Raw genomic sequence first — 26,455 nt, 5'->3', positions numbered from 1 at the left:
AACGAATTTCGATTTCCCGTCCTTAGATTTTTGCCGGTTGTTTAGCGGCTACCTACAGCTGTACTCTCTGCCCAGTCTCATCTCTGCACCAACAGTGTTCCAGGCATTTTGTAAGGATTAAACATATCCTTATTGAGTCCTTTTGGGCGTGGATACGGTTGCATTATTATCGCCGAGCTAAACGCAATTGCTCCATCTCCAATTTCTCATTGACTGTTTACAGATTCATCAATGTTTCAACGTTCCATGCTGAATTGGTAGAGCCTTTAGGATGGAGGCCTATATTAAGAGTGAGGTATTAAAAATAGCTCAATTGAAAAGAATTATTATAACTTTAAGCTTTCTTTTAGTATTACGACGGATGGCTGAGCGTAACTGGAGCCATCCTTAGTGTAGTCGTCGCGTGTTTGAGAAATTGGCCAACCACGCACGTCACGTTTGGCTACCTGTATTCTTATTCGCATTTTTTTATCATCTATTCCAAACCCGGTACGTAAGATGTATGCCAGCATTTTTTTTAAGTAACAGTTTCAAACAATTTTTTCTTTCAACATTTCAAATGAGAACAGGATATCATCGACGGGAGCTCAGACTTACAAAGCAGCGCTAAACAGCGTACGAAAACTGATGCACAGTGAAGAAAGAGTGCAAAAAACTATTGACCCTAAATTCCACTGTTTGAGCTGCTTTATTTTTGCCACATTTTCTTCGACTGGTGAATTCCACCATATTTTTGCAGTTTGGAACGTAATAAAAATAGAAGTGAATCAATGGGATTCTGACAATGTTTTCTTTTATTAATTCTGGGTTCTTCATAATTACTCGCGATTCCCTCTGTTTTTCGTCGTCCTATTGCCAAGGGAAAAAGTCGGGGTTGTAAAGGAAACCAAAAGCACATGCCTTTTCGTCTGTGCCAGTACGTCGTACTTAATGCTTCACCGACTAATAAGTCTATAATGTTAACTGTTAATTTCTTCCCCTAAGCTTGTTTCCGTAATACTTCACTCTAATGCATTCAAAGCTCGTTACAACCATCCATCGAAGAAGGATTTGTTTTATCTTTTTCTTTTCTTACGCTATTTTTGCGGTCGTTTAATCAGGAAGCAACATGCATACAAGATTTGTACCCCAACTAAAATAATAAATAATACCCCAAGAAATAATTTACTTCTACATGGTGATATTGGACAGGAATTTAAAAAGTTTTAGACTTAACTTTTTTCCCGTGGGAAGAATATTGATTCATTCGCCCTAAAGGGCGATTTGCTCATACTTGTGTGTGTAAGGTCAGTCAAGGCTTGGGATAAGTCAAGGTCATTTTGGTTAAGCCTCGTGAGAAAGTGATCCAAAAATCCAAAAATGAAGTCAGTTGAGTACTTATCTCTGTGTTGAAAAGTTGAGTGACAATGGCGAAAGCCAATGCAGCACGCAGGGTTCGTGTGTCCGTCGTTCCCGGAACTAGAAAGAACTCTTTCAGGTACAATACGGAGTGTGGCTTCATCTTCTACAAAAAGAGTTAAGGTTAGTAAAATAATTTTTTTTTAAAAAGATAGTTGATAAACCTAATATTACTATGTTAGACGGGAAACATTAATATTAGAGTGCATGAACCGAAAAACTGGTGGGTGCCATTGCAAAATATCCATGAGAAATGGAATTTACACTCAAACGGGAGTGCATAATCATGAGTCTCAATTTCGCGAACAGCATCGAGCAGCTGCGGTTCAGGAATGCTTAGCGATAGCTCGCACGCCAAGAATGGGGAGACAAGGACCCAAAAAGATCTTGGAGTTAGCGAGAAGTGTCCATCCAGAAGCAAGAATCGCTCTTAACCCAGCGCTGGAGAGAAGAATTCAACGTGAAAAGAGGGCTAACCAGCCTCCTCCACCTACGACGACTCAGGAAATGTTGGAGTCTATGGAGACTCATCCTGAATTCGGGTAAGAAAATAGATAAATAATTTAGAAACCGCATAATATTTAGACGTACCATATTAGACAAACCATACGCGGCGCACAATTTTTCCATGGAACGGCCCACTCTGACGAGGATGGTGAGGTTCCAGGCGTAGCTTTTGTTTTTTTATCCTCCATCCTCCTTAGCCAGCTTGGGGAGTCCACCGTACTGCACCTGGATGGCACGTTCAGGACAGTACCGGGGCTTTTTTACCAGTTATTGACTGTCCATGTGGGATGCTTCAATAAGGTAACAATATATATAAGTTAGTCGGTTAAAAAATACTAATTTGTCTTACCTGTTTCAGGCGTTTCCGCTGGCGTTTGTCTTGATGACAAGAAAAACGCGCAACCTGTACAATGCCGTTATTCGACTCATTATTCAGGCATATGAAGCGTGCTTCCCCCATGCACCCATCACAATTGTAGAAGTTATTTCTGACTTCGAGCTTGCTCTGATGGGTGCTGTGCCGGAATTTATCTTGCGTGCGGAACCAAGGGGATGCTGGTTCCATTATGGGCAGGCCATAATTAAAAAAGCAGGAAAACTACATCTCAACACTAGCTACCGGAGCGGTGGTGTCGTTGCCCACATCATTCAAGAAATGATAGGCATTGCTCTCCTGCCGCCTCATAAAATCTATGAGGGATTCGAGGTATTTATTATTATTATTTCTTTTTTAATACTATTTACTTGTAATACTTACATTATTTAGGACATAAGACGCTCACATAGGCGCCGTTTATCACGTGAATCTGGCGAGGTACGGCGGGCAATCGCCTCCCTATACACATACTGGACGGGCTATTGGTTTGGTACCGTGACCCCAGAAAAATTTAGCTGTTTCGGAAGGGAACAGAGAACCAATAATTTTGTCGAGGCATGGCACAGGTGGTTCAATAAACGCTGTGTCCATGCTCACCTAAATGTTTGGGATTTTATTGGTAAGAAGTTTATTATGTTTTTAATGTAAATTGAATTACCTATTGTTTTTGTTTATTAGACGAAATGAAGGAAGCGGAAGAATCGAAGTCTCGGGATTTCGAGGCGGCAGAGAACGGGGAAGTTATTGGCCGAGGATCCACAAAGGCGCTGCAAAAGAGAAATAGAAAAATTGCCCGGAATGCAGAGCGGCTTGAGGACGGTCAATTGACAATCCGGGAATGCTTGGAGACCACTCGAAAAACCTTCAACATACAGGTAAAATTTGTAGAGTAAAATTTACAAGTAAAATGACGTCATAAAAATTATGGCATTTGTTTCCATTTAGATACGTGCTGATGAAGAGGCCAACGAAAACGGAGAACAGCTATACGAAGGTGTGCTGTCTGATGACAGTTTGCCTGAGGTGCCACAACGAAGACAAAGATTTCCGGCCGGAGTACGCGTGCCGTACAATCACCAAAGGGCAATGGAGAGAAACGAGAGAGCTGAAGCGCGCCGCAATCGTGGGGAATTGCGCCCTGAAACTCCTCCTGGTCGCCCTGAATCTCCACCTGCGCGCCCTGAAAGTCCCCCGTGCGCCCCGAATCTCCACCTTCGCGCCGTGAGTCTCCACCCTCGCGCCGTGAATCTCCACTTTCGTGCCGTGAATATCCACTTTCGTGCCGTGGATCTCCACCTTCGCGCCGTGAGTCTCCACCCTCGCGCCGTGAATCTCCTCTTTCGTGCCGTGAATCTCCACTTTCGTGCCGTGGATCTCCACCTTCGCGCCGTGAGTCTCCAACCTCGCGCCGTGAATATCCACTTTCGTGCCGTGGATCTCCACCTTTGCGCCGTGAGTCTCCTTCATCGCGCCGTGAATCTCCACTTTCGTGCCGTGGATCTCCACCTTCGCGTTGGGAATCTCCACTTGTGCATCCTAAAAGTGCATCTGTGTGCCAGAAGGAATTACCTAACAGGCGCAAATGGAAGCGAATTCGATATGCATCTTCGAATCCCGAGGCCATCCTGGAAAAAACATTGCAAACATTACGTTCTCGAAGGAAACAGCAGGCTCAAGATCTAACTTGCAACAGTGTTCTTTGCCAAGAAATCCAAGAACAAAACGAAAACAGAGAAGATATTCCGACCCAAACCGAAGATCGTCAAGCTTACCGTCAACTGGCAAAGGAAATTTACGATCATTTCATACGAGGTGCTGCCAGAAATCCAGACCCGCCAAGTAATGATTAACACTGCATGTGCAAACTGAGCATTATATTGCGCACTACGCGTAAAACATCTACACAAAGCTACATTTTAAACCCAGAAGTAACGATTACTTGACTCAGTCATTCTATGTAACAATAATATAAAAATGTTTGTTTTTGGCTTTTTTCTTCGAACTTTGTTCATTCCATGTTTGTGCGTGGTTCTTCACAGTTTCGGTTCCAGCTTGGCTGTTTTGGAGAAACAATACCTAGTTCATTGTTACAATGCTGGCATAAATCTTACGTACCGGGTTTGGAATAGATGATTAAAAAATGCGAATCAGAAAACAGGTAGCCAAACGTGACGAGCGTGGTTGGCCAATTTCTCAAACACACGACGACTACACTAAGGATGGCTCCAGTTACGCTCAGCCATCCGTCGTAATACTAAAAGAAAGCTTAAAGTTATAATAATTCTTTTCAATTGAGCTAGTTTTAATACCTCACTCTTAATATAGGCCTCCATCCTAAAGGCTCTACCAATTCAGCATGGAACGTTGAAACATTGATGAATCTGTAAACAGTCAATGAGAAATTGGAGATGGAGCAATTGCGTTTAGCTCGGCGATAATAATTCAACCGTATCCACGCCCAAAAGGACTCAATAAGGATATGTTTAATCCTTACAAAATGCCTGGAACACTGTTGGTGCAGAGATGAGACTGGGCAGAGAGTACAGCTGTAGGTAGCCGCTAAACAACCGGCAAAAATCTAAGGACGGGAAATCGAAATTCGTTCAATACCCTGACTTCAATTCAATCATTAAATTGGCGTACCTTTTAAAAAAAATTTAACATCTTAAATAGTGTATTAACACCTTTCTTAGAAACGGTTTTGGAGTCCTCATACACACATCTCACCATATACCTTATTTCCAGCATTTCATCAATACGAGAACACTGATGTGAATCACACGATGAATCACATAGTGAATAGTCCATCACATTATCTCCGTTTCACCAAACTTTGAATTCCTCGCTGCAGTTCCTTCATGAATTTCATTTCAGATTCAACTTCAGTAATGAGGACTATCCTACAAATGCTTGTCAAATGAATGCTCCCTGTGATCAAACTAAACCACTGTGATTCTACTAAATGAACACTAAATTTAGTAAATCAATATTTGTCACAAAGTAATTCTTACATATTGCTGTTGAGGCTGCATGTGGATATGTGCAACCTTCCTTCCACTTCAAATAGGTGATTCCTAGCACTGCCATCCACTGCCAACTGAACAAACACACAGAACCCAAACAAAAATTAATGAATCTTGCTAACTATTTACAAACAAATAGCTAAAAATTAACACAAACCTACACACAATAGTAGCAGCAACATTCGATAATATACAACGTTCAACTAAAGCACTGACAAGGGAACTGGTGTCGGCTACCACCGCGACAGATCAAAGGGGGGGGGGGGGCTGGTGTCGGTTGATAGTACGACACTGGCCCCTTACTTGAATGATTTTAAGAGAGGGGGGGCTGGTGTCGTATGCCTACACGACAAAGGCCCCCCACTTCTATTGCCAGGGGGGGCTGGTGTCGCCCTCTTCGCCGACTGTAGCCCCCCTGCAAAAACGGTGGGGGCCAATGTCGGGGGGGACTGGTGTCGGGGGGGCTACTGTCGGGGGGATGGTGTCGGGGGGGCTACTGTCGGGGGGATGGTGTCGGGGGGGCTACTGTCGGGGGGCTGGTGTCGGGGTACCCTCCGGGGTCACTGTTGGGGGTCCAATGTCCGCATGCCCTTTGAACTCAAGGTTCATTCACTATCTATCACCAAGATGCCAAGGAATCACCAAGTCCCCATCCACCAAGTCCCCTCCAACATGTACAACATGTACCAAGATTTCGAGGTTGAGGATTGTTTATTTATTTATATAATATATTATAATATATTTATTTATTTAAACCGAAGGTAAGTGTAACATTATCAAATTTAATTTCATTTTTAAATTTTTTTTATCTTATTGTTTTTTAATTATTTTTCTTCGCCGTTTTTAGGGTTGTGCAGTTTGAAAATCGACGAAAGGTCCAATAATTGCTAAAATATGTCGGGTACGACACACCCGATTGGACGGATTTTTCAAACTGCAATAACTGTAGGTCCCTCATTAGGGAATTTCTACGTAATTTAAGGTAAGTTAACAATTAAGGTAAATTCTTTTTTAAAATTTAATTAACGTATTTTAACTATTTGTTCTAGGGCTGCTACAGTGGAACAGGCCGGACCAGCCGATGTCAACGGTGAGGTAGAGCTGGACGGCGAAGCCTTGCTATATTGCGAGGCTTTGCTGGCCAGCGAAGCTTCACCATTAAGCATCGGTGATTCGGCCGGGGAACCTGAGCAGGTGTCTGATGGACAAGATGCTCCTTTTGAACAACCTGACATCTTGCTACCAGCCGTGGTTCCACCGGCCATCTTGCCGCCGGCCGAAGTTCCACCGGCCATCTTGCCGCCGGCCGTGGTTCCACCGGCCATCTTGCCGCCGGCCGTCGAGACCCCTGCCATCCTGCCAACGTCCGTCGTGTCACCAATGGCATCCAGTCATGCGGTAAGATTTTTTTGTATATATTTATTTTAATTTTTCTAATTAATCTTTTAATTTATCTATTTCCAGGAACAACTATCTAAGAAAAAAAAAAGGTGCAAAAGAAGCGCCGAAAACCGATTAAGGCATATTCAGTGAATAAAAGTAAGAAGAAATTTTATAAAATTAACTAATTATATCTAAATTTCATTTTTTTAGTGTAAAAAGAGGGGACATAAATTGAACGAATGCCCTAATTAATTTTGGTGATCGTGTATGTTTTTTTTAATACAATGTGTATTTTAAATTTTTTTTTGTTTAAATTGTTTGATAGCGCAGTTCAAATATAAATCCTACTAGCGACAACACAATACACAACAGATACGGTTGTCAAGATAGAACGTAGCGCAACAACAGTAAAAATAAAAACAAAGGGAAAATGCCATTGAAAACATCGAAAAGACGAGAGGTTGAAATAGTCAAGAGTGGGATATGACCGATCAATGGTATCGCAGGAATGACGTGGGCCTGCTGACGTCAGAGCTTCCATCCGATCTCAACCCTTTTCTGCACAGCCGCTTTTGCCCATCCATTCATCTGATCGGAAATCTTGGGGCGCAAAAAAAATCGGAAAATATGGAGAAAAAGAGGGAAAATAAAGAATCCCTGTTGCACACCCTCGATCGAATGTATCCGCCCACCCAAAAACCATCCACTCGAGCAACGACGTGTATTGATCGGCCTTTTCTCTTTTCTCATACAATCCAGCTCGACAACACCCCCACACCGGATCTACCACATCCAGACGACACCGAGAAACTAAAAAAACCAATAATAACACGAAACGAAAACGTAAGGGCGGAGCGAGGAAAAAAAGTATAATATTTTTTCAAAAGCACCTTTTGAATGACGTAAGATCGAGGACTGAATGCTTTACAGACATAAGTTCCCTCATCGCCCAAATACATGCTACTATTGCTGTAGTGAGGATCTAACATTAAACAGCATCCAACTGATTCTTGATCAGTGGTGGCCGTCTGTTTTGCCGACTCACTCCGCCTCCTCCCACACGATCCAGCTGCTGCTCTCGCGGCATTTGGAAAGAATCGAAAGCACCACACGTGTTGCTGAAAAGAAACAATCTTTCCAAAAGCAACCTGTTGCCTCAAACGCTACTAGTACGTTAAGGCCATATTTTTGCAATTGAGGACGATGACCGTCGACACAAACTAGATCAACACTCGATGTAGGCCGCAGTGAATGACGAACCAGATCGTTCTTTCGAAAAAATGTGAAGCAATCAACAAACATTTGCAGGCGGATAACACTCTCTCTTCGATGACGAAGGCTGGCCAACTGTCGCCCAGGTCGACCTAACGCTGAACACATCTCCTTACCGTAATCACAGAACGACTGCGCAGAGCCATCCGCGCCGACTTGTACGTGGTTCACGCACGCACGCACTAACACATCAAATAAAACGAGAAGAAGCTTTCTCTTCCATTTCTTATTTTCTTGTATCTTTCGTATTCCCTCGGTGCCACAATCTCATTTACTGCTAAAGAAGAGAGTTCATCAATTGCACTTTTCTATCGATTTGTTTTGCTACTTTGTGCAACTTTTTCCCATGCAATCACATCAGCAGGGATGAATTTCAGATTCAATCAATTATGTTAGTCTTCAAGTTCGTGACATTTAATGACTTTAAACGAATCATAGAATGTCAAATACCCGCATAGACCAGCTGAGTAACAGTTTATCTATTAAGTATTAAATTTCTGGATCTTTTTCGACAGACGCGATATCAACTGCTGTTGTTCTTCTATCGTCCCTGCTAATAAGAGCATCTCTTTGGCTGTATTAGGATCGTAGTGGACTTTGCAGAGAGCGATAATTTCCTCACGCTTATCCAAATGTTCTTTGTGAACTGCAAAATGAGGTTAACAAAAAATTAGCCACTTGTGATTATCCTATGACTTATCAGATTAGTTTAAATACCTTTGATGCGACACCGGCGGCACTCAAGGGCAGGTGGGGGTCGGAACATATGCCACAAAGGTTTTGAGCACACTTCACAAGTGGTTGGCATGTGGAAACTAATAGCCACAAGTTCGTGGCCTTTGTGATTAACAGTTCCAGGTTTTTCCTCACGACCGACTAAATCCGGCGGTGGGGTGCTCTCGTCTGGTTTACGAGATTCGCCTTCCAGGACAGAAATCATAAAATTAAAAGGCTGATTTAAAATAAAACAAATATAAATAGATTTCCATACCTTCGCCGGCGTAGAGAATCTGCAAAATACGGGGAATCTCTTTGGCATCAGCGCGTATGACATCGCCCTGTGTAACAGAACGGACGTGGAAGACTTTGTTCAAGTCTAGGATGAGAACGGGATCGGTTCTGCTTGTCCCTCTCTGAATTATAAAAGAAGATCTTCTTGGACGACACGACCACGTATTGTTTTCGCCAACCATGGCGCCGAATATTTTGTTTTGAAGGAATAAAAAGCCAGCCTTCTAACCAAGAATCCTATCAAACGCAAAGATTAGGTTAAGATGAGTTACATGCACGTTAAAACACTGGACTCCTCACTTGAACTCCCTCTTCTGATTCGTTCTCTGCTCCGCTACTAATATTTGATACGGTATCAGCTGATGCCGAAGCCAACTTCTGAGATAGTTGTTCAATTTCGGAATCCTTGCTGTCGACCTCCATTTGCAGTTTGATTCGGAGTTGATTCTCTTCATAAAGTGACGATTGTAAGTCCTGAAAGGGAAAACATCCGACTCAAGGAGGAACCACATAAAAAAAGGTATCAGCTGAAGTAAAAAGGGGGGGGGGATAATATAATCCCAAAAAACGATTCTGAAAGTTCAAAAAAACAAATGAAGGCGGGGATTCAAAAAAAAAAGAAGAGGGAAAGTTACGATTACCTAAACACACCCACTACCTTCAGCGATGGGGGTAAATTAGTGTTTTAAAAAAAAGGTAAATGCAATTTTCTTGCATTTTATCCTGGCCCAGCTTGTGTCGCTTGTGTGTTGTGTAGCCTATGAGCATGGGGTTGATTCTGTGTTTGCATTTTGCGAGCATGGGATCAATCCTGTGTTTGCATCTTTGCATTCTGGGTGGGGGCGAGCATGGGGTTGATTCTGTGTTTGCATTTTGCGAGCATGGGATCAATCCTGTGTTTGCATCTTTGTAATCATGGTGATACATGGGGCACTGTAGCTTTTTCCTAGTACGTAAGTTATTATTATTTGTAAAATGATTAATCTTTTGCCCTTTTTCTCCTTTACATGTGATACGGTGAGCCTTCCCTCTTAAACGAAGACCAAAGCATGCTTTAGAATGAGTGTCTGTAAGTAACTTCTTAAGTAACTTAAGTAACCCTAACAATTCTTCTGAAACGCGTTCCTTTATTTTCCTTTTTTCGTTTTGGTTGTAAGTGCTGTGAATGGATTATTCATTTGATCATATGTTAGGGTAAGTCAACAGTCAACATTGGGCCCTTTGTTTGTTATTAATGGGTTTTCTGTTATGGATCAAAGGAAACTTAAACATAAACCGTGTTGGCTCGCTGTGTCATGGGAAAGTTCTATATCGAGTCATTAAACAATGGCCCGGACGTCAGAAAATGGTGAGCAGGAGAGTGACTCTGCTGGCGGAGTACAGGAAAAATGGCCTATAAGGGATGGTATCAAACAGGAAATCCTAATTGATCTGGACTAGTCTTCCTCTTCGATTGGAGAAAAAGATTGGTCCTTTATTCCTGCTGTACCTGCCTCAGACATCAGTAGCAACAATGAAGTTGTTCAGCAAACTGTTCTCTTTGGGTCTAACATTTCTGATCCTGTCAACAAAGAAAAAATTGAAAAGCTTTTGGATAGCTCACCAAGGTATAGATCACATTTCTTGTATTTAAAAAAAAATCTTTTCTGTAGGGCTGTCATGGGTTTTCAATATTGTTGTGCCCCGGGTTGCAAAAACAAATAACATTAGAGTTTGTAATGCACATTTTGTTCTAGGTAAGTCTCAACAAATTTATTAATAGTGAATGTGTCTATCTAATTCTTCTATTTGAAATCACACAGGAAAACCTTTTTAGTACACTGGAGAAACACACCCAGACTGGGCCCCATCCCTGAATCTTGACAAAGTGTATGTTAACGCTAAGTCAGCCATGGATAGAGAGTCAAGAAGAGTAATTTTAAATGTTCAAGAGGTAATACAAATTATGAAGTATAATTTATTTATACGTTATGACATCAAAAAGTTATATGTTATAGTAATGTTACAAATAAACAAATGAAGAGTAATAACCTTCGCTTTCATCAACACATTTTTGTTTAAAAGACTGATTGCACAAAATGATCCAATTCCCCCATCGAAAAATCTCTTGTAGGTCTCAAGGCCCTTGTAAGCCTTTAAATCTTCATGCGTGTATGGAGACTTGGAACATAGCAGGTAATTTACCAAGTCAAGATTGGTTACCAGTGGCATTTTTCCTGCGATGCTAAGTCCATTGCACCAATACTCTTCGTGAATTGTATAGGGGCAATCACAACCTACTATTAATAGTTTTGCTGCATACTTACGTTTATCTTCTGACAGCCCTACAGAAAAGATTTTTTTAAAAATACAAGAAATGTGATCTGGAAACAGAAATTGCTATACATACTAACTAAGATACGTAGCAATTAACTGACACAAAAAAAAAATTGAAAAAAATTAAACACTGATTCACAAAATCCACTTTGTATTGGGAAATAACACTTTCAGCCAATACAGACAACGCAAAACATGACATAAACAACCAGAGAAAATGGCGGACATCGAAACAATTGACACGCGAAACCGCGATGTGAATTTCCTCTATAGCAAATCCATGCCACATAGCAAAGAGGGAGAACTCCAAGAATGCTTTTTCCCTCTGGACTTCGAACCTAATGACAACAAGGCAAGTAAAATATAGAAAGCTTGGAAAATAATAATAATAATTACTGGAGTTAGACTGTGTTGTTCTTCATTTTTTTTCAGTAATTTTTAATCGTCAGGGCTTCGGTGGGCGGAAGTGTGATCAGTGTCGCACCAATTATTGGGGTAATCCATCTGACAACTCGTGCCGGCCTTGCAACTGCGATCCGCAGGGATCCTCCACACAGCAAGTGGACGAATTGATGAACCAAATTGACGAATTCCTTGAAGAATCTGGTGCAAGTCCGGCCGACATCCGATCGTTGGCTACTGATGTTTTGTCTAAGGGTATTTCGTTACGACCCGAACAGATCACTGACCTAGCACGACGCAATAACGACACTTTCTCTTCCCTGACCAGCATTGACGCCATTCTGGCCGAGACGTCTGGTGATTTGGCTTCAGCAAAAGCACTCAAAGATCGTGCCGACACCGCCAAAGCCCATGCCCAGGGAATTCTGACTGTTGTTCAGCAAGTGCTCGACTCTTTGGTTGCCGCTAAAGCCGCACAAGACAAGGCAGAAGAAGCTATTCAAACGGCTGATAAGGTAAAGGCTTTATTTCGCCTACTGTCTCATAAATTTATAATATCTTTTATGTTTCCTCACGTCATCTACTAGGATATTAGCGCAGCTGTATCGCATCTAAGTGAGACGGCCGACGTTTAAGCCAAAGCCAGTGAATCAGTCCAGGAGGTCGAGGGACTGCGGGAAAGGTTACGTGAATTGCAGCGAAAGCTGATAAAGAACGAGCGAGATGTTAAAGAAGCGACCCGCGAGTCTGACGTGGCTGCATCGTTAGTTACCCGCGCCGGACAAGGCGCATCAGAGTTGGACACGGCTTATCAGCGAGCCCTGCGGGCTTTGGAAGAGAAAACGGCAAGAAGTGGTGACGCTCGTGAACGCTCCGCCCGTCTTCAAGATAAGGCTAATCGGCTGACGGCAAGCGTGTTTGCCAAAGTCCAAGAACTTAAATGTATGTTTGTATTAACTTGACTCCGTTTGGTGCGGTTAAAGTATAGATAACGTTTGTTCTAAATTTTTTCTGCCCCTATGTTTAGAAATGGAGGATGAATACTTGTTGCATGAGCGTCGGTTGACAGACCTTTCTGAGCAAGTTATGGCCATGAATGTGCGCATGACCGACTACTTGCAAGTCATTAGCGACCGCTCGGAGTTCTACCGCACCTGCCAAAAGTAGAAAGTTAGAAACCTGATAGCATCGAAACTCCCATTGCCGCTGGTCCTCCGGACAGTTGCATTACCCTCTCCAACCGAGCATCTGTCAACAGTCCACCATTTATTTTTATTTTATTTTTATTTTTTTTCTACGTTATCCCAAACCTACCGAATTCAGTTGACAGCCTATAGCAGTCTCCTCCCTCTACTTGCATTTGATGTACATTTGGTCGAGAAACAATATCAATTACCGTGAATCTCCCCCCCCCCTTCACTTAAAAAGGTGCATTCTTGGAAACTGCAGCGTGCCAAATTTGTTTTCTTCAAGCTTTCCCATTGTTTTCTTTTCATCTTTTTCCATATGATCTTGTGTGACTAGGCCGTTCTAAAACGGGTTTACTATAATCTCTTCGGATTCTTTTTACAGACAAAATCTTGTGCCTTCAAAAAAATTTCTTAACAAAAATTAAACGACATGATGTAATGGTCGCTTCTTTTATCCAAACTATACTCCCAAACTCATTCCACATTCTCATTGCTTTGATCCTTCTTCTCCCCTTCCACCGAAACAGTGTGTTCACCCTAAGACATCACTTAACTATTATTGTTTAAGACTGTGGAGTGATAAAACAATAAAAGTGACATTACGTACCAGAGACATGGTCTGGAAATCGTCAACGCCTTTCATCTGTATTGGAAATGTACACAACAAGCATAAACAGCGACTTCAAATTCGCATACGCCACAAATACATGCCGGCCACGCAAAGGCAGAGCACAGTGCAATAACTGAAGAGGAGTACAACTGAAGCCATCGGCGTCATGTGAATCGTATCATACGTCATATTGACTAGCCCCGTCAGAAAATTAGCCAGTAGGAAGAAAGCCAGACCGTTATAATTAATAAATCTCAGGAGGTAAGGCTCACGGAAAACGGGTAATGATGAGGTGTCGGCCGTATTTTTAATTTCTTGCTGTATGTCGAATGTCACTAGCAGCAAATCGACCAGCAAGTATGTTGCCATTATTATCAAGTTGTAAGTCAACTTCCAAAGGGAAAATGTGTGTACAAATTAAGATTTATTGTGAAAGAACAATGTATGCAAATCTCACCATCCACAAGCAGAATGACGTGTTGGCTAACCTTCGAGAAGGTATACCTAATAGGGACTCACAGCAGAATACATAAAGATGACAGGCCAACTGATGAAGTGAAAATTGTGAAATGTACAATCAAATATGAATGAAGAATAAAGTTGATTTCACTACTCAATATTTAGTTTTTGGCTATGGGTTACAATGTAACTATCTCTTTGGTGGAAATTCTGTTGATGACAGAATCCAACAATGGTATAGTTTTCATTTCTACTTCTTTGATTTTGTAAATTTTTCTTAGCTCCTCTTCATCACACATTCCAAAATTACTTTGTACGGGATTTGCCAATTCCCCTTTAGCTTGAGAACATACAAGTACCATATCTTATTTGATCGTCGTTCTTCTCGTCGTTGTTTCTAACAATGGCATGAGATTAACCAGCTCATTTTTTTTTTTTAAACGAAAGTTGATTGATCAGTCGCCGTGGTTTCTACCAATGGCATAAGGTTAAACTAACAACACTACAAGCAGCTCTATAGAATTAAATAATAAAGAACGAAGAAGAGAGAATGAGAAAGTGGTGTGTGTATGGTAAGATTTTTCAAGCGCGGTCAACTCGGTGTGTTTTTTTTATACGGCCACAGCATCTTTTATTGCACCTCATTCATTCTACTATGCACAGTGTGTTATATATACACAAGCTTGGTGGCTTTCTGTCATCCTAGAAACGGTAGGCAGAGAAAAGGTTGACGGAAACTGGAAGAAAAGAAAAAGAAGGAGACATAGTGGGTTATCTCTTATCTCTATATCTCTTTGTTTTCAAACTATTACGTAAATTCCTTGTTTTTTCTTTCGCTAGGATGCTTCGCCAATCCATCCGAAGATTGGAATGAACTACATCCACACGCCTTCCATATTTAATTTGATCAAAAATCTTGGTTGTAACGGTTGTGAACCGCAATAGTCACCCAATGTAATAAAAATCTCGTATAATAATCAGAACATACTGTTCCTCATCATGTGTGGGTCGGAGATTTTACAACTGAAAATGTTTTGGTTTGTTCACCATAGGAAGATCCCTGCCATTCGCTTTCTACTGAAATCCGGAGGTAAAATCAATGGAGATGCTGATTTGGTTAGTTTGGGTGTCCGAGGTAATATCGACGTTGGCAATAACTCATCAACGGTGTTGGTTTGCAGAAAGCAGAATACATTGCGAAAAAATGCTCACGCTTCGTCATTCAAGGGACGAAATCATTTTACGCTATCGAAGTTAAAAACAATGTCACGATCAACACCGTCTATGACGTTCGCTAACATGACTTTTGTATTTCATTTTCTTTGTTTTAACTAGCAACGCGTTGCAACGTGGTTTTAGGGCATGGTCAAAAATAATGATTCTACAGAAAAGCGAGAAAGCGCAGCATTTCCCCGGATGATTCGTGGGCGTTCACGTAGTATTTGTAGTATATAGTTTATTAATACATTCAAACCAAATTATTCGGGAAAAAAATGAAAATTAAACGGACCAGACTCCTTCAGTATTAAATCTACCGAGCCAATGTGTTAAGGTTTTGGGAGGTTCAACGTGGTTTTAGGGCATGGTCAAAAATAATGATTCTACAGAAAAGCGAGAAAGAGCAGCATTTCCCCGGATGATTCGTGGGCGTTCACGTAGTATTTGTAGTATATAGTTTATTAATACATTCAAACCAAATTATTCGGGAAAAAATGAAAATTAAACGGACCAGACTCCTTCAGTATTAAATCTACCGAGCCAATGTGTTAAGGTTTTGGGAGGGTGTAATTCAGAAAGGTAATTAAAGTTTGTTGAAAAGGGTTGCAGGGGTAGTAGACGCAAGTGACGACTCTTTCGAACACGTGAAAGTGCAACATAAATACCATGGTAAGTTAGTGAAGGTTTGAAAGGGCGTGGATTAATATCTAAAATCAACCGGTAACATGTTTGGCCTTGCATTTTATGGACAGTAATAGCAAAAGCCAAAACTACCGCATGTGCCTTCCCTTTAACTGTTAAATGGTTATTTTTCAAAGGAAAATGAATTTTGTGCTCCTCTGTCTGGGACTTCAGTTTCACCGGAATAATAACTTTATCTTTGAACAAAGATTTATGTTGAAATAAAACTGGGTCCAAAGTTGGAACCTCAACGTGTATATATGTGGGTGGAAATTTAAGGAAGATATCTGACCCATCGTTGTTCACCATCATTTCCATTACACTGTGCATATCTTCAAGTGGACTTAAAGTCAAAGAATGATAATTAACTGGGGTTCCATTTGAAAGTCCTAGAGAAGGATTAATATTTTGGGTAAGGTAACCTTTAAAAGTCAAAAGAAAATTAATTTACATACAAGCGGCTTATGTTTCTATCATTATATTACCTGGGGCACCAGCTACAAAACAACCCTTTAGTTCCAGTATGGTCTTGTAAATATGTTGATGGATGCTCGTCGTGATTGATGATGCCAAATCTCCAACTAAAGGAATTTCCCAAATGAATCTTGGCGTTTTTTTCTGCAAAGCCCAGCATTTTGATTGTGAGTTGTTGATTAATACACGTTCTTTATTGCTGGTGACAACAACAGGAGCCCATTGCCACAAATTGTCTTCTTGAATGTCGTTGGTTGTCAAAATTTTTATTGAGGCAAGGTGTTCAGAATTTATGTAGCGACATCCAGGATCAGGCGTTCTCATTTGATTAAGCATTGCAGTGTGAATAGCGTCATCGGCAGCCCTCATTTGTTGTGAAAGCTCAAATTTCCTAAATTGGCTAAAAAGAAGAGCTCCTCTAGTTCTTGGACCAGGATCTCCATTTTCTATTTCTTTTCGGTCAACGAGAAGTTTCATAGTTGCACTATAGAGATTGAAAGGTTCGGAAACGGGTGGTAACTGATAAAAATCACCCATTAAAAGAACGGCGATTCCACCAAAAGGAGATTCCGGTTTTCCCATTAGTTGTCGTAGACGGTTGTCAATTTGGCCAAGAGCTTCAGGAGAAATATATGATATTTCATCAATTACCAACAATATAAGCTTGGACGTGGTAAGACGTGAACGAAGTTGGTTTAATTTATCCGTTGACAAGTCTGGGACAAAAGTCAATTTCTTCAAGTCACTGATCGTAAAGTTGAAGTGATTGTGTATGGTTCTACCATTAGGTAGATTTGCTGCTGCAATACCAGTAAAAGCAACGCACATTATGCTGTATTCCATTTCCATTTCTTGTGCAGCATTGTTTATGCAGCGAGTCAAAAATGATTTTCCCGTTCCCGGTCCGCCATGAACAAGAATATAAATAGGATTCTGAATTTCATATCCATGCATATCTGCTTCGCGTTTTGCCTAGACAATTATTATGAAACGTTAAGCGGGTTAATTTCAGGAAGTAACTAAGAGATCGCATGTAGTTAGTGGTAGCATCGGGCAATTTATCGTGGAATAACTAAAACTGAAAAACTAATACCTAAGCTACCATTCCAACTTGAGATAAATAGTAGAAAAAGGTACATTCAAACATACCTGAAAATATGTTTTGCAGCAATCAAAAACCAATTTTTGACCCCTGTTCAATTGGTTTTCATCGACCACGTTATACTCATTGCTGATGTTTCTTGGTTGATTTGAGGTTATTACATCATCACTCACTTGTAGCGTTACGTCATCATTGTTTTCATTTTCCTGTGGGCGAAATATCCGAAATTAATAATCTTTCAATATATATACTGTACGTTAGAATCACATTGCTATCCAGGTATTTAAGTCCATTCAATTTCATGAACATTTGTGGCAGACCATTTTTTTAAATCTCCATAAATTTATGAGAAATCGAAATATGTAAAGAATTCATAAAATTCCATAAATTTCTGACCACAATTAAATGCTGTACGAAAGAGAGTGGACATTTCATTACTTTCATTCATTGTTTTAGATTTTCTTACCTGAAAGTTGGAACTCAAATTTTTTAGAATTTCAGCAATATCTGGTTCTATCTCTGGAAATGCATGAATCACCCGTTGTGCTTCAATCAAATTAAGTTGAGGTACCAAATATCCACACTCTATACCTCCATGAATTTTTTCAAGAGCCGCCTCGGTTGCTTGTAGATATTGATTTTCTTTATAATTTTAAATGACTCATTTGGTCATCAGCAGCAGCTTCAGAGCGTAGCAAATCAATAGCTAATTGAGCTGTTTCACTCGATAAGGTTTCATCCTCAAGAATAGGTTCCTCACTGGGTTCAAAGCTTCCAATTGGTGTCGAAGAATCAGGTACCCCCATATAGTAGCTGATCTTCTAACGAACTTTTGAACTGCAGCTCTTTCGGTACTGCTCGTACGAAAACCATGACTCATATTCAAGATCCAGTGTAACCGAACGACATCAATAATTGAAGATCCATTGCCATCAATCCCATTTTCAAGCTCTTTGATGAATTTGCAAAATTCGTACCACGTTAGAGATCCTGGAAGGGTACCATTTCCATTATCGTACCTTAAATATTGAAAAAAATAGATATTTGAATAGTATTTTTCCTTATAACCAATAAAGCATCAATAAAAATATACCTCCACGGACGAAATAATATTAAAAAATAACGAGAAAATAACCTTTGCTTGCTTTTTCAGGCTTCAGTAAGTTTAGCTGGTTTTATCGGTGGTGGCTTCGGGATATATTTCGGAATCGGCACCTTCATCTTGGATCGGAGGCGGATTTGATGCGTGGCATAAAGCGGGTGTGTTGTAGCAAAATTAAAATAGCCATTAGATGGACGTCCAACACTTCGGCTTTGATCATTTAACTAATAATAAATTATTGAATTGTGGGGATATGAAAAAGGTTAAAAAAAATTAATATTTAATCTACCTCTTGATAAAACTGATTATCTTCAACTGAGTCCTCGGGACTCAAAGTGATGAATTGGTACGGCTACTGACTTTTTTTCGGAACTACATCGACAATGGAAGCAAACTCATAAAGATTGTAATCGTGGAGTTCTGGTCCCCGGTGGGAGTAGTGAATATGCTGTGGTACAGCAATTTTTCCAGTTATTCCAGTGTAAATGACTGCAGTTGAATGGTCTTCGTTATGATCACTGTTTTCTTCACTTGGTGCAAACACTTGAGGTTCACTTTCTTCGGGAAAAAGAACGAATCTAAATCATTCATTTCACCATTAGCTGAATTAGTTGTTTTATCAGAACTAGCCAACTCTTCGTCATCACTCGGCTCCTCTTCTTCAAATTCATATCCAGGCAAATTTTCAAACTCTTGAGCATTATCAATTGAAATTATTGAAGCGGCGTAATCAGGGTGCTCTTCCGCAAACTTAAAAGCTTCGTGAACATAAACTTTAAAAAAAGAGCAAGACGTAAATTCGGCCAGTCCCCCTAAGAAATAACATTTTTCAAAATGGAAAAAAGAGCGCTCAATTTTGAAATTACCTAAAATAGCAAGCGAAGCAAATGACGAAGAAACTTCACGATAGTACTACTGATTTGATTGGTAACTCGGTTCCAGAAGATGCATAGCCGTCCGTTTATCAGTTCCGCTATCTTCTGCCACAGACGGATAGTTTTCAATTGTTCGTCTTGCGTGATGGATAAGGCTGATGCTATGCGTAATTTCAGTAGGAGGCTTTGTCACATATTTAAGGAGATAAAGCAATGTACTTTTCCGCTTGTTCTTCACTTCCTAAAATGCTAACATTTGTGTTGCAACCAAGCATCGCCGAAATTGTTCCGTTGTATTCAACGAACAATTAGTCCATTCCTTTTTACCAAAACCTGGGTCAGTAGTTCTTTTTGTTCTTGGCGGAGTTGATTGAATTTCGTTAACAGAATTTCAGGAAGATACGTATCAGCTAAACGAAAAAGAAAATTTTTTTAATTAGTATTTTTGGCTTGGTTTACAACCGAAAACATAAGCAATCTTTATTACTGCATAGAATCTAGCTGGTTGCGAAATCGATACCGATAGTAGCGTCGCTAGCGATATTCCCATAGCGAAACTTCGTCTGTCGTTACAATTTTTGCTGTTCACGAACCTAAGTAACGCTAGTAGCGATACTATCGGTATCGACTCCGTTATCGGTATTAACAGCCCTAACAACCATGCAAAAACCAATGCCAAATGACGAAAATAAATAATTACCCGAAATGAAAATAAAATATGAAAATAGAGGATGTACGAACTTGAATTTCCATATTGGATTGGAGGGAAGGAACGACGCATTAATTCCCACATGATGAGCCTTTTGTCTCTTAATGGAATCGGGATTCTTGAAATATTTCTGCTTCGTTGCGAGTCAATTTCGGGGGTTGAACTACTTCAAGTAATTTATAGCTTCGATGTCCGTTACTGTCTTCAGCAGGCACAATTTGAGTACACATCGTACTCTTAACCATTGTTTGCACGCACGACGCATTCTACAGCCAATTTTTCCAAATTTTCCAACGTGACAGGTATGCGAATGATAGACAGTTGCAAATTAAACTACCAGTTTTCTGGACATCTTGGTTGAATTTTTCTGGGTTACGTAAAGGATGATGTGCTTTTAAGAGCGAAGGTTTAATTGGCATTACTCCGTTGAATTTGTCGATTAACTGTTCTACGTGGACTGCCAAATCTACTTCAGCCTTAAACATCTCATCGATTGCTTTAACGGCATACATAAGAGTTCTGGATAGATGGCTGAATTTTGAAGGATCTGGCATGGCAAACTTCCTCCCCAATAAACTACATGTAAATGTAGCGAACCTCTGGCCTGTTCTTCTACACATCCAAATGAGGCAATCGGAACACCAAAAACTCCAAAACTTCTGCTCGGTAATGGCACTGTCTTTTTGAAGGAATGCTCTGTTGGGGTCCCAAGCAGAGTGGTAAAAACCGTTTCAGTTAAAAGTCTAAAGATTTCGGCAGCAGCAAGAGGTCCTTTTGCCAACCAAAAAATCGTAAATGGTGAGGAGTGATAGGTATTTCTTGAAAAACTGCAACATTATTTTGAATTGCTTCTGATAAGCCGGTTCCATCAGCAAGGAAATTATTGTTATCTTTCTGAGGTAATGAGAGTCTGAGATATTTAAGGTGCCATTTACATCATCTGGAGCGTAAGTAAAAAATATACTAGGAAGTCCAAACATGTAACGCATTCCAATTAGGTTTGATAAAGAAACTGCTCGTTGACTTGAAGTGAATGGAATTCTTGAAGTGCACGACTTGATGTGTACGTTTAATTTGTTTAATAACTTCAAAGAAGAAGTTGATTTAGGATCTTTTGCTGCTTCTTTCAACTGATCAATAAATGCTGGATCATTAACCCACTTGTAAAAAGTGTCAAACGATATTGGATTGCACTTTACCCTGGAAGCGATTACGCGAGAAGCTGCGTGACGTTGAAGCTGGTCGAATAGAACAAAGATGAGACGAATACATGATGAAAAACTTCCGGTAAATTGGAACATCATGTGTCTCACGTAAGATGAAGACACAGTTCCACTTGATTCAAGCCCACAGCCCAAAATGAAGAGAAATGGAAACGTTGAATAAAACAGCCTGTCATTTTCTTCAAATTCATTGAAGGGTGAAGCTTCCCTCTCGATATGAATCTGAAAAATAAAGAAAATATTTGAACAGTAAAGTTGTGTTGTTAATACCGGTAGCGGAATCGATATCGATTTAATGCCGCTCTTGATATAGTAACGCTTCAGTATCGGCGTTACTTTTAAAGAACGCCTTTTCAAGTATCTCAAGCCAACAAAACACTATTATAAAGGTTACCTGGCTTATATGTTGGTCAATCCTTTCATTCACGTTTTCGGAATTTAGGGGTTCTCCATGGGACGAATGTAGGACATTAACGTTTGCGGATGTATCTAAGGTTTCTGAAAATATATCAAATAAAAGAATCACTAAATCGGTATGGGTTTACGTGAATATTGACAATAAAAAAATTACCTAAAAGACCCCTTAAAGCTATCCTAACAGATTGTGTTTGGTCCGTAGTTACAGGCAAACTACGAGTTAGGAGAGAAACGGGCAATGGCATGTCTGGATTTTTATCAGAATCTTGAATTTCATCTGTTGGCACATCAGATAATCCTTCTGGGGTTACCAAACGATCGATTTGAATTTCAGTTTCTGCGTCAACTATTGAAGCATTTTCGATTAATTCTACCAAAATATTTTGCAACTTCATATGCATTGCTTCTGTTTCAATGATAGAAGCATTGCGATATAAAGGGTTGAGATGTTTAAGAGCATGAAGCCAAAGATAGACAACATCGACTCGGACGCGCAGTTCATTGACGTCTCCGAAACGAGTTGGAATTAAAGAGTCGAATTGTAGTCGAGAACTGATAATTCAAATCGAGAGAAATTCACCAAAATTTTCCGTTCGAGGATACTCTCCTCCATCTATAAATAATAAATTTAAATTTAGATAAATAAAAGGTCGTTGGAAAGTTTAGGTTAGGTTTAGATAGGTTAGGTTAGGTTAGTACAACATAGTAATTATAGTTAAAAAAATGACTGATTACCAAAATTTGAATTCAATCTCTGAAGTTCCGCCGATTTTGTAGTGCCATCTGGTTGGGGGTACGTAATCACGTGACCCTTTTTTGCTTTTTGTCGTTCGGAAGCATTATATCCGTCAAGTTTCAAAATTGAGACATATTGACGACTGCGGCAAATAAGAAGTTCTTCTGAGAGAGTTAACTGCGGAAGTCCTAATCGACCAGGATGACCAAAGTCAATACCAGCAGCGATACAGAGTTTTGGAATTTTCGGTTTACTACTTTTGATATTTCGGTGGCAAGTAGAACAAAGTGAAGCAATACCTTCTTTTACCAGTTCAGGATGAAGATGATAAAGTTTACCTGTTGAGACAAATAACCAATTCAAAGCCCAAAATTAATTGACGAACTATGGTTAGGTAAGGTTAGGTTAAAGAAAACTACTAACCTGAACTCGAAAGGTATACGCTAACACATAGCTGATATGGGTTGGGTATTGCGTAAAACAACAATTGACGTTCTTCGTTTAATTTAAGCAAATCTAATTCAGCGACAGGAACTGGAAGGTAGAGCACTTTGTTCATTTGGAAAGCTCTAATTCCGCAGCAAGCACAGCCCAAAAGAAGGGAGTCTTTGTCAAAACACTGCTGAAATTCATCGACGATTCTACCGCGATCACGAATGTCAAAATTCCCTTCAACTTCACGTTTCAGTTCTTCAAGTAAATTTCTTTCTTCTTCCGGAGTAGACCCATAAAGCTTAGCTGACGCGGAAAATCTGTTTTGTCCAGAATTTACAGCCAAAGCTAATAAAGCAACGATTGGGTCTTTTCAAAATTCACTAGTTTTTGGGCAGATGTGTGTCTCTTTACAATGAAGGTTTAATATAGGAGCTTGCGTATTTGACGACAATACGGGATGCAGGTTAAATATTGGATCTTGAATACTTGTCGACAATACTTCAATCTCTAATGGAAGATTTTGATTTGCTTCTGTGATCATTTCACCAAGTTCAATAAAACCTTCACCCACCTTAATAAAATAATTTAATAAGAGTAAACAAAAAACAGTAAAATCTCACGTTGAAGAACAGGTTTACCTCAACTTCAATGTCAACAAAATTATTTTCCTGCAATCCCTGAGAATTTGAAGCGGAATTTTCAGCGGTCTAAATATTGAAGTTAAGAAGCAGAAAGAAAATTAATTATTATATTAAATCATAAAAAATTGAATCAGGTATACTTTTCGTTTTTTATTATTTTTTGAGGCGAATGATCCCTTCCTCGAATTAAAAGTTTTCCTACCTTTTGGAGGCATTTTCAAATCAATTTAAATACGTTACTGGAAAGAGGGAAATAGCCTTGGCCTTCAGAATCTCCAGTCAATCCTTACATTTAAAAAATAATGTTATGGATTAAATTTTAAAAATTGAAAAGGAAAACTAAACCCAAATGAAATAAATTATGTTACCAGAAAAAACAGTAAATTGGCCTTGAGACTGTTCCTAAAACAAAGAAAATGAAAAATAAGTTAGAGTTAGGGTCTGAAACACTACCTTTGCTTTTCAATATTCAACAAAAGAAGTATGGGTAGGGGATTACAAAATTCTGAATATGTAAGGGAGGGGGGAAGCAAAAGTGCATAACGAGCCATTACCTAAGCATCGTCGACCTGAAAATGTATTGAAGGAAAACAGGCTAGTTGAACCATACTCTCAGTGGTATGAACACGCATTCTCTGGGCTTGCCTAATTAACACCATGTCATTTAGGGCGTTAAAAAGAAAGATAGAAAGGGAAAAGGAAGTAATGTTGAAAAACGTGCCCATTTTAGCTCAGGCGAACTTCCTACAACAAAAGGTTTTGCGGATATTCCTCTGGGTTTTCTAGAGTAAGTGATAACATTTTTAACTATGTAAATCCTAAAAAGTAATATCTATTAAAATTTTGTAGAGGGCCTATTAAATGTCGAGTGACTCATAAAGTTACTTTCTTAACGCATTCGAATACTTGCCTTATAATAAATTTGATTGACGGAAATGGTGACGAAATCCGTCTCAACGTATGGGCCCAGAGAAAACTACAAAATATGTGGATAAATTTGAAGTAAGTTTGACAAAATATATAACATTATAAATTAGGTAGGAAAAGTTCACCTAATAAGAAAAGTTTTAGTTATTACGAGCACTAACGAATACTCCAGGATCTTAAACAAAAGAACGTTAGTGTCAACACAGTCGACTACAGTAAGTTTATTTAAAATAACACATTGTAAAATACATTAAAAAATTTGACAACCTGCAGGTAAGTTTAGTGAATGCTATAGAAAACGAAGAATTTCCTGACTTAGCTTACAATTATATGTCTGTTAGCAGCATTGGGGACTGCTGATCGAGAAATAATTGGTGAGGAAAATTAAAAAAAAAAACTTACTTACAATTAACAAAAAAATTTTTTTGTCTAGATGTAATAGGGATCTTCTACAAAAAAAAAGAAGAAGGTGATACCACTGCAGTCCTATACCAAAGAAGAGCATAGTATTAAAATTTTGGACGACAAGGTGTAATAGTTTCTAGACTGTGTATTTGCCAGTAAACTAAATCTACTTAAGACGATACCACCATGCACTTATATACCACAAGATTGAAGGTTAAGAAGGGAGGGGTTTACAATAACTTTTACTTTTATCATTAACTATTATCCGCAGGGAGGTTGCATTCGTGACGACCTTCTTGCTGGGTGGGGCTGCTGTTGCTAGGACGAGTTGCTGCGGTCTATTACATTCCTTCCCCCTTCGGCAAGAAGAAATTGGTCCTCCAATTTTTCTCTTTGTCTTCTGATTTTCTTCTTCTCCTTACTTCTCTTCGGCATGTGGCGTGGCAATGGTTAGGTGAAAACTTGTTTTTTACCCGTCACCTACTTTCTTTCCTTCACCGTTATTCTTGTTTGTTGGGCTACAGTATGAGGCACAAAATACAAGATATGTTTTCTATACCGTTATTCATTGTCTTTATGTTAATAAAGTGTTAGTTAATAATTGATGATCTACGTTCCTTTTTACTGGAATGCTACTGCAGATTTCAATCGTTTTTTCTTGTATGCTTTTCTTCTCTTCTCTTCTTTTAGTTTTTTTCTTGCCGTTCTTTTACGTCGGTTCTTGGTTTTCTGTCGTTCATTGTCGTTTCGTGTCTTTTGTTTTGAGTTTTAAAATGGAGGTTGACTCTTTACAATTTTTGTTGCGCCATCGGGGCAATTTTGATGATGTTTTGCATCTGATGGGGGTGTTGTTGTTTTCTTCGCCGTCTCGTTTCTTTGCTCGATTTCGACCCGAGGACAAGGAATTGGTAGTGCAGTTGCTGTTGTTTTCACTACTCAATAATCCCTGTGCTCCTTCCTCTGCTTGCGATTTTGGCTTTCAGCGAGTTTGGATCGGTGATTATTACTACGTGTGAGTTGGTTTTCCTTTTCTTTCTTTTTTTTTTTAGGTTTCCGATTTTGTTAACGTTTTGTTATTATCTGTTTTTTAGCCGATATCCTGGATATGCGAGATACCGCGATCTTTATCCTCAACATCTCGCTAGGTTGTTGTGGTGGTTGGAGTCAGGCGAGGATATTTTCTATCCCACTTCTCGGTCTGCGGTGTTTTTACCGGAATGCCTGCTGGAGGAATTCGAAGATTCTGTCTAATGAATGCAATTTTGTTGTCGTAATATTTTCATTTTAGTGTTTTTGTTGTAGTAGTGGTAATAAACTTTTGTTGGTTCTTTTAATTTTTTGTTTTGCTTCAGTTTTATTCATTGTCAGAAGCTTTTCTCTTGCGGCTTCTTATACATTTCCAATCTTCGAATATGTTTCTTCTATGTTCATCAAACGCGTAATCCCGCGGGGTATTTCCATTGACATCCGTTATGTCTGGATCTGCTCCGTGTTCCAATAAGATATTTGCTATGTGATCTTGCCTATACATTATGGCTAGGTGTAGGGCCGTATAGTTTCCTG

General features: G+C 39.6%; 3 protein-coding genes, 3 long non-coding RNA genes and 1 pseudogene across 6 annotated transcripts; 1 reads left to right on the top strand and 6 right to left on the bottom strand.

The window, feature by feature from the left end:
* Window positions 1-8,441: 8,441 nt before the first annotated feature.
* Window positions 8,442-9,517, bottom strand: LOC116935872 (rho-associated protein kinase 2-like). Its single transcript, XM_045166874.1, has 4 exons — window positions 9,271-9,517; window positions 8,951-9,207; window positions 8,677-8,880; window positions 8,442-8,605 (listed from the first exon to the last, which is right to left on the bottom strand). The coding sequence occupies exons 2-4, from the start codon at window positions 9,150-9,152 to the stop codon at window positions 8,442-8,444; spliced, it is 570 nt and encodes a 189-aa protein (XP_045022809.1). The 5' UTR covers window positions 9,153-9,207; window positions 9,271-9,517.
* Window positions 9,518-10,909: 1,392 nt separating this feature from the next.
* Window positions 10,910-11,419, bottom strand: LOC123466649. Its single transcript, XR_006641495.1, has 2 exons — window positions 11,360-11,419; window positions 10,910-11,294 (listed from the first exon to the last, which is right to left on the bottom strand). It is a non-coding gene; the product is annotated as an uncharacterized LOC123466649 (long non-coding RNA).
* A 2,379-nt stretch (window positions 11,420-13,798) lies between these two features.
* LOC123466663 lies at window positions 13,799-14,024 on the bottom strand. Its single transcript, XR_006641499.1, has 2 exons — window positions 13,946-14,024; window positions 13,799-13,878 (listed from the first exon to the last, which is right to left on the bottom strand). It is a non-coding gene; the product is annotated as an uncharacterized LOC123466663 (long non-coding RNA).
* Window positions 14,025-16,039: 2,015 nt separating this feature from the next.
* LOC116931891 (ATP-dependent DNA helicase PIF2-like) lies at window positions 16,040-17,278 on the bottom strand. Its single transcript, XM_045166873.1, has 3 exons — window positions 16,332-17,278; window positions 16,139-16,268; window positions 16,040-16,043 (listed from the first exon to the last, which is right to left on the bottom strand). The coding sequence occupies exons 1-3, from the start codon at window positions 17,272-17,274 to the stop codon at window positions 16,040-16,042; spliced, it is 1,077 nt and encodes a 358-aa protein (XP_045022808.1). The 5' UTR covers window positions 17,275-17,278.
* Window positions 17,279-21,792: 4,514 nt separating this feature from the next.
* LOC123466653 lies at window positions 21,793-23,460 on the bottom strand (annotated as a pseudogene).
* Window positions 23,461-23,555: 95 nt separating this feature from the next.
* On the bottom strand, window positions 23,556-24,020 carry LOC123466666. Its single transcript, XR_006641501.1, has 3 exons — window positions 23,929-24,020; window positions 23,701-23,845; window positions 23,556-23,626 (listed from the first exon to the last, which is right to left on the bottom strand). It is a non-coding gene; the product is annotated as an uncharacterized LOC123466666 (long non-coding RNA).
* Window positions 24,021-25,644: 1,624 nt separating this feature from the next.
* LOC123466657 lies at window positions 25,645-26,211 on the top strand. The gene is made up of 2 exons (XM_045166878.1): window positions 25,645-25,904; window positions 25,984-26,211. Exons 1-2 carry the CDS (start codon window positions 25,666-25,668, stop codon window positions 26,141-26,143), a joined length of 399 nt encoding a protein of 132 aa, XP_045022813.1. The 5' UTR covers window positions 25,645-25,665; the 3' UTR covers window positions 26,144-26,211.
* The last annotated feature ends 244 nt before the right edge of the window (window positions 26,212-26,455 follow it).

This window comes from Daphnia magna, unplaced genomic scaffold (assembly GCF_020631705.1).
Source record: "Daphnia magna isolate NIES unplaced genomic scaffold, ASM2063170v1.1 Dm_contigs112, whole genome shotgun sequence".
Classification (NCBI taxonomy): domain Eukaryota; kingdom Metazoa; phylum Arthropoda; class Branchiopoda; order Diplostraca; family Daphniidae; genus Daphnia; species Daphnia magna.
The sequence above is the reverse complement of the archived record's forward strand: the minus strand, read 5'-3'. Positions and strand labels throughout refer to the sequence as shown.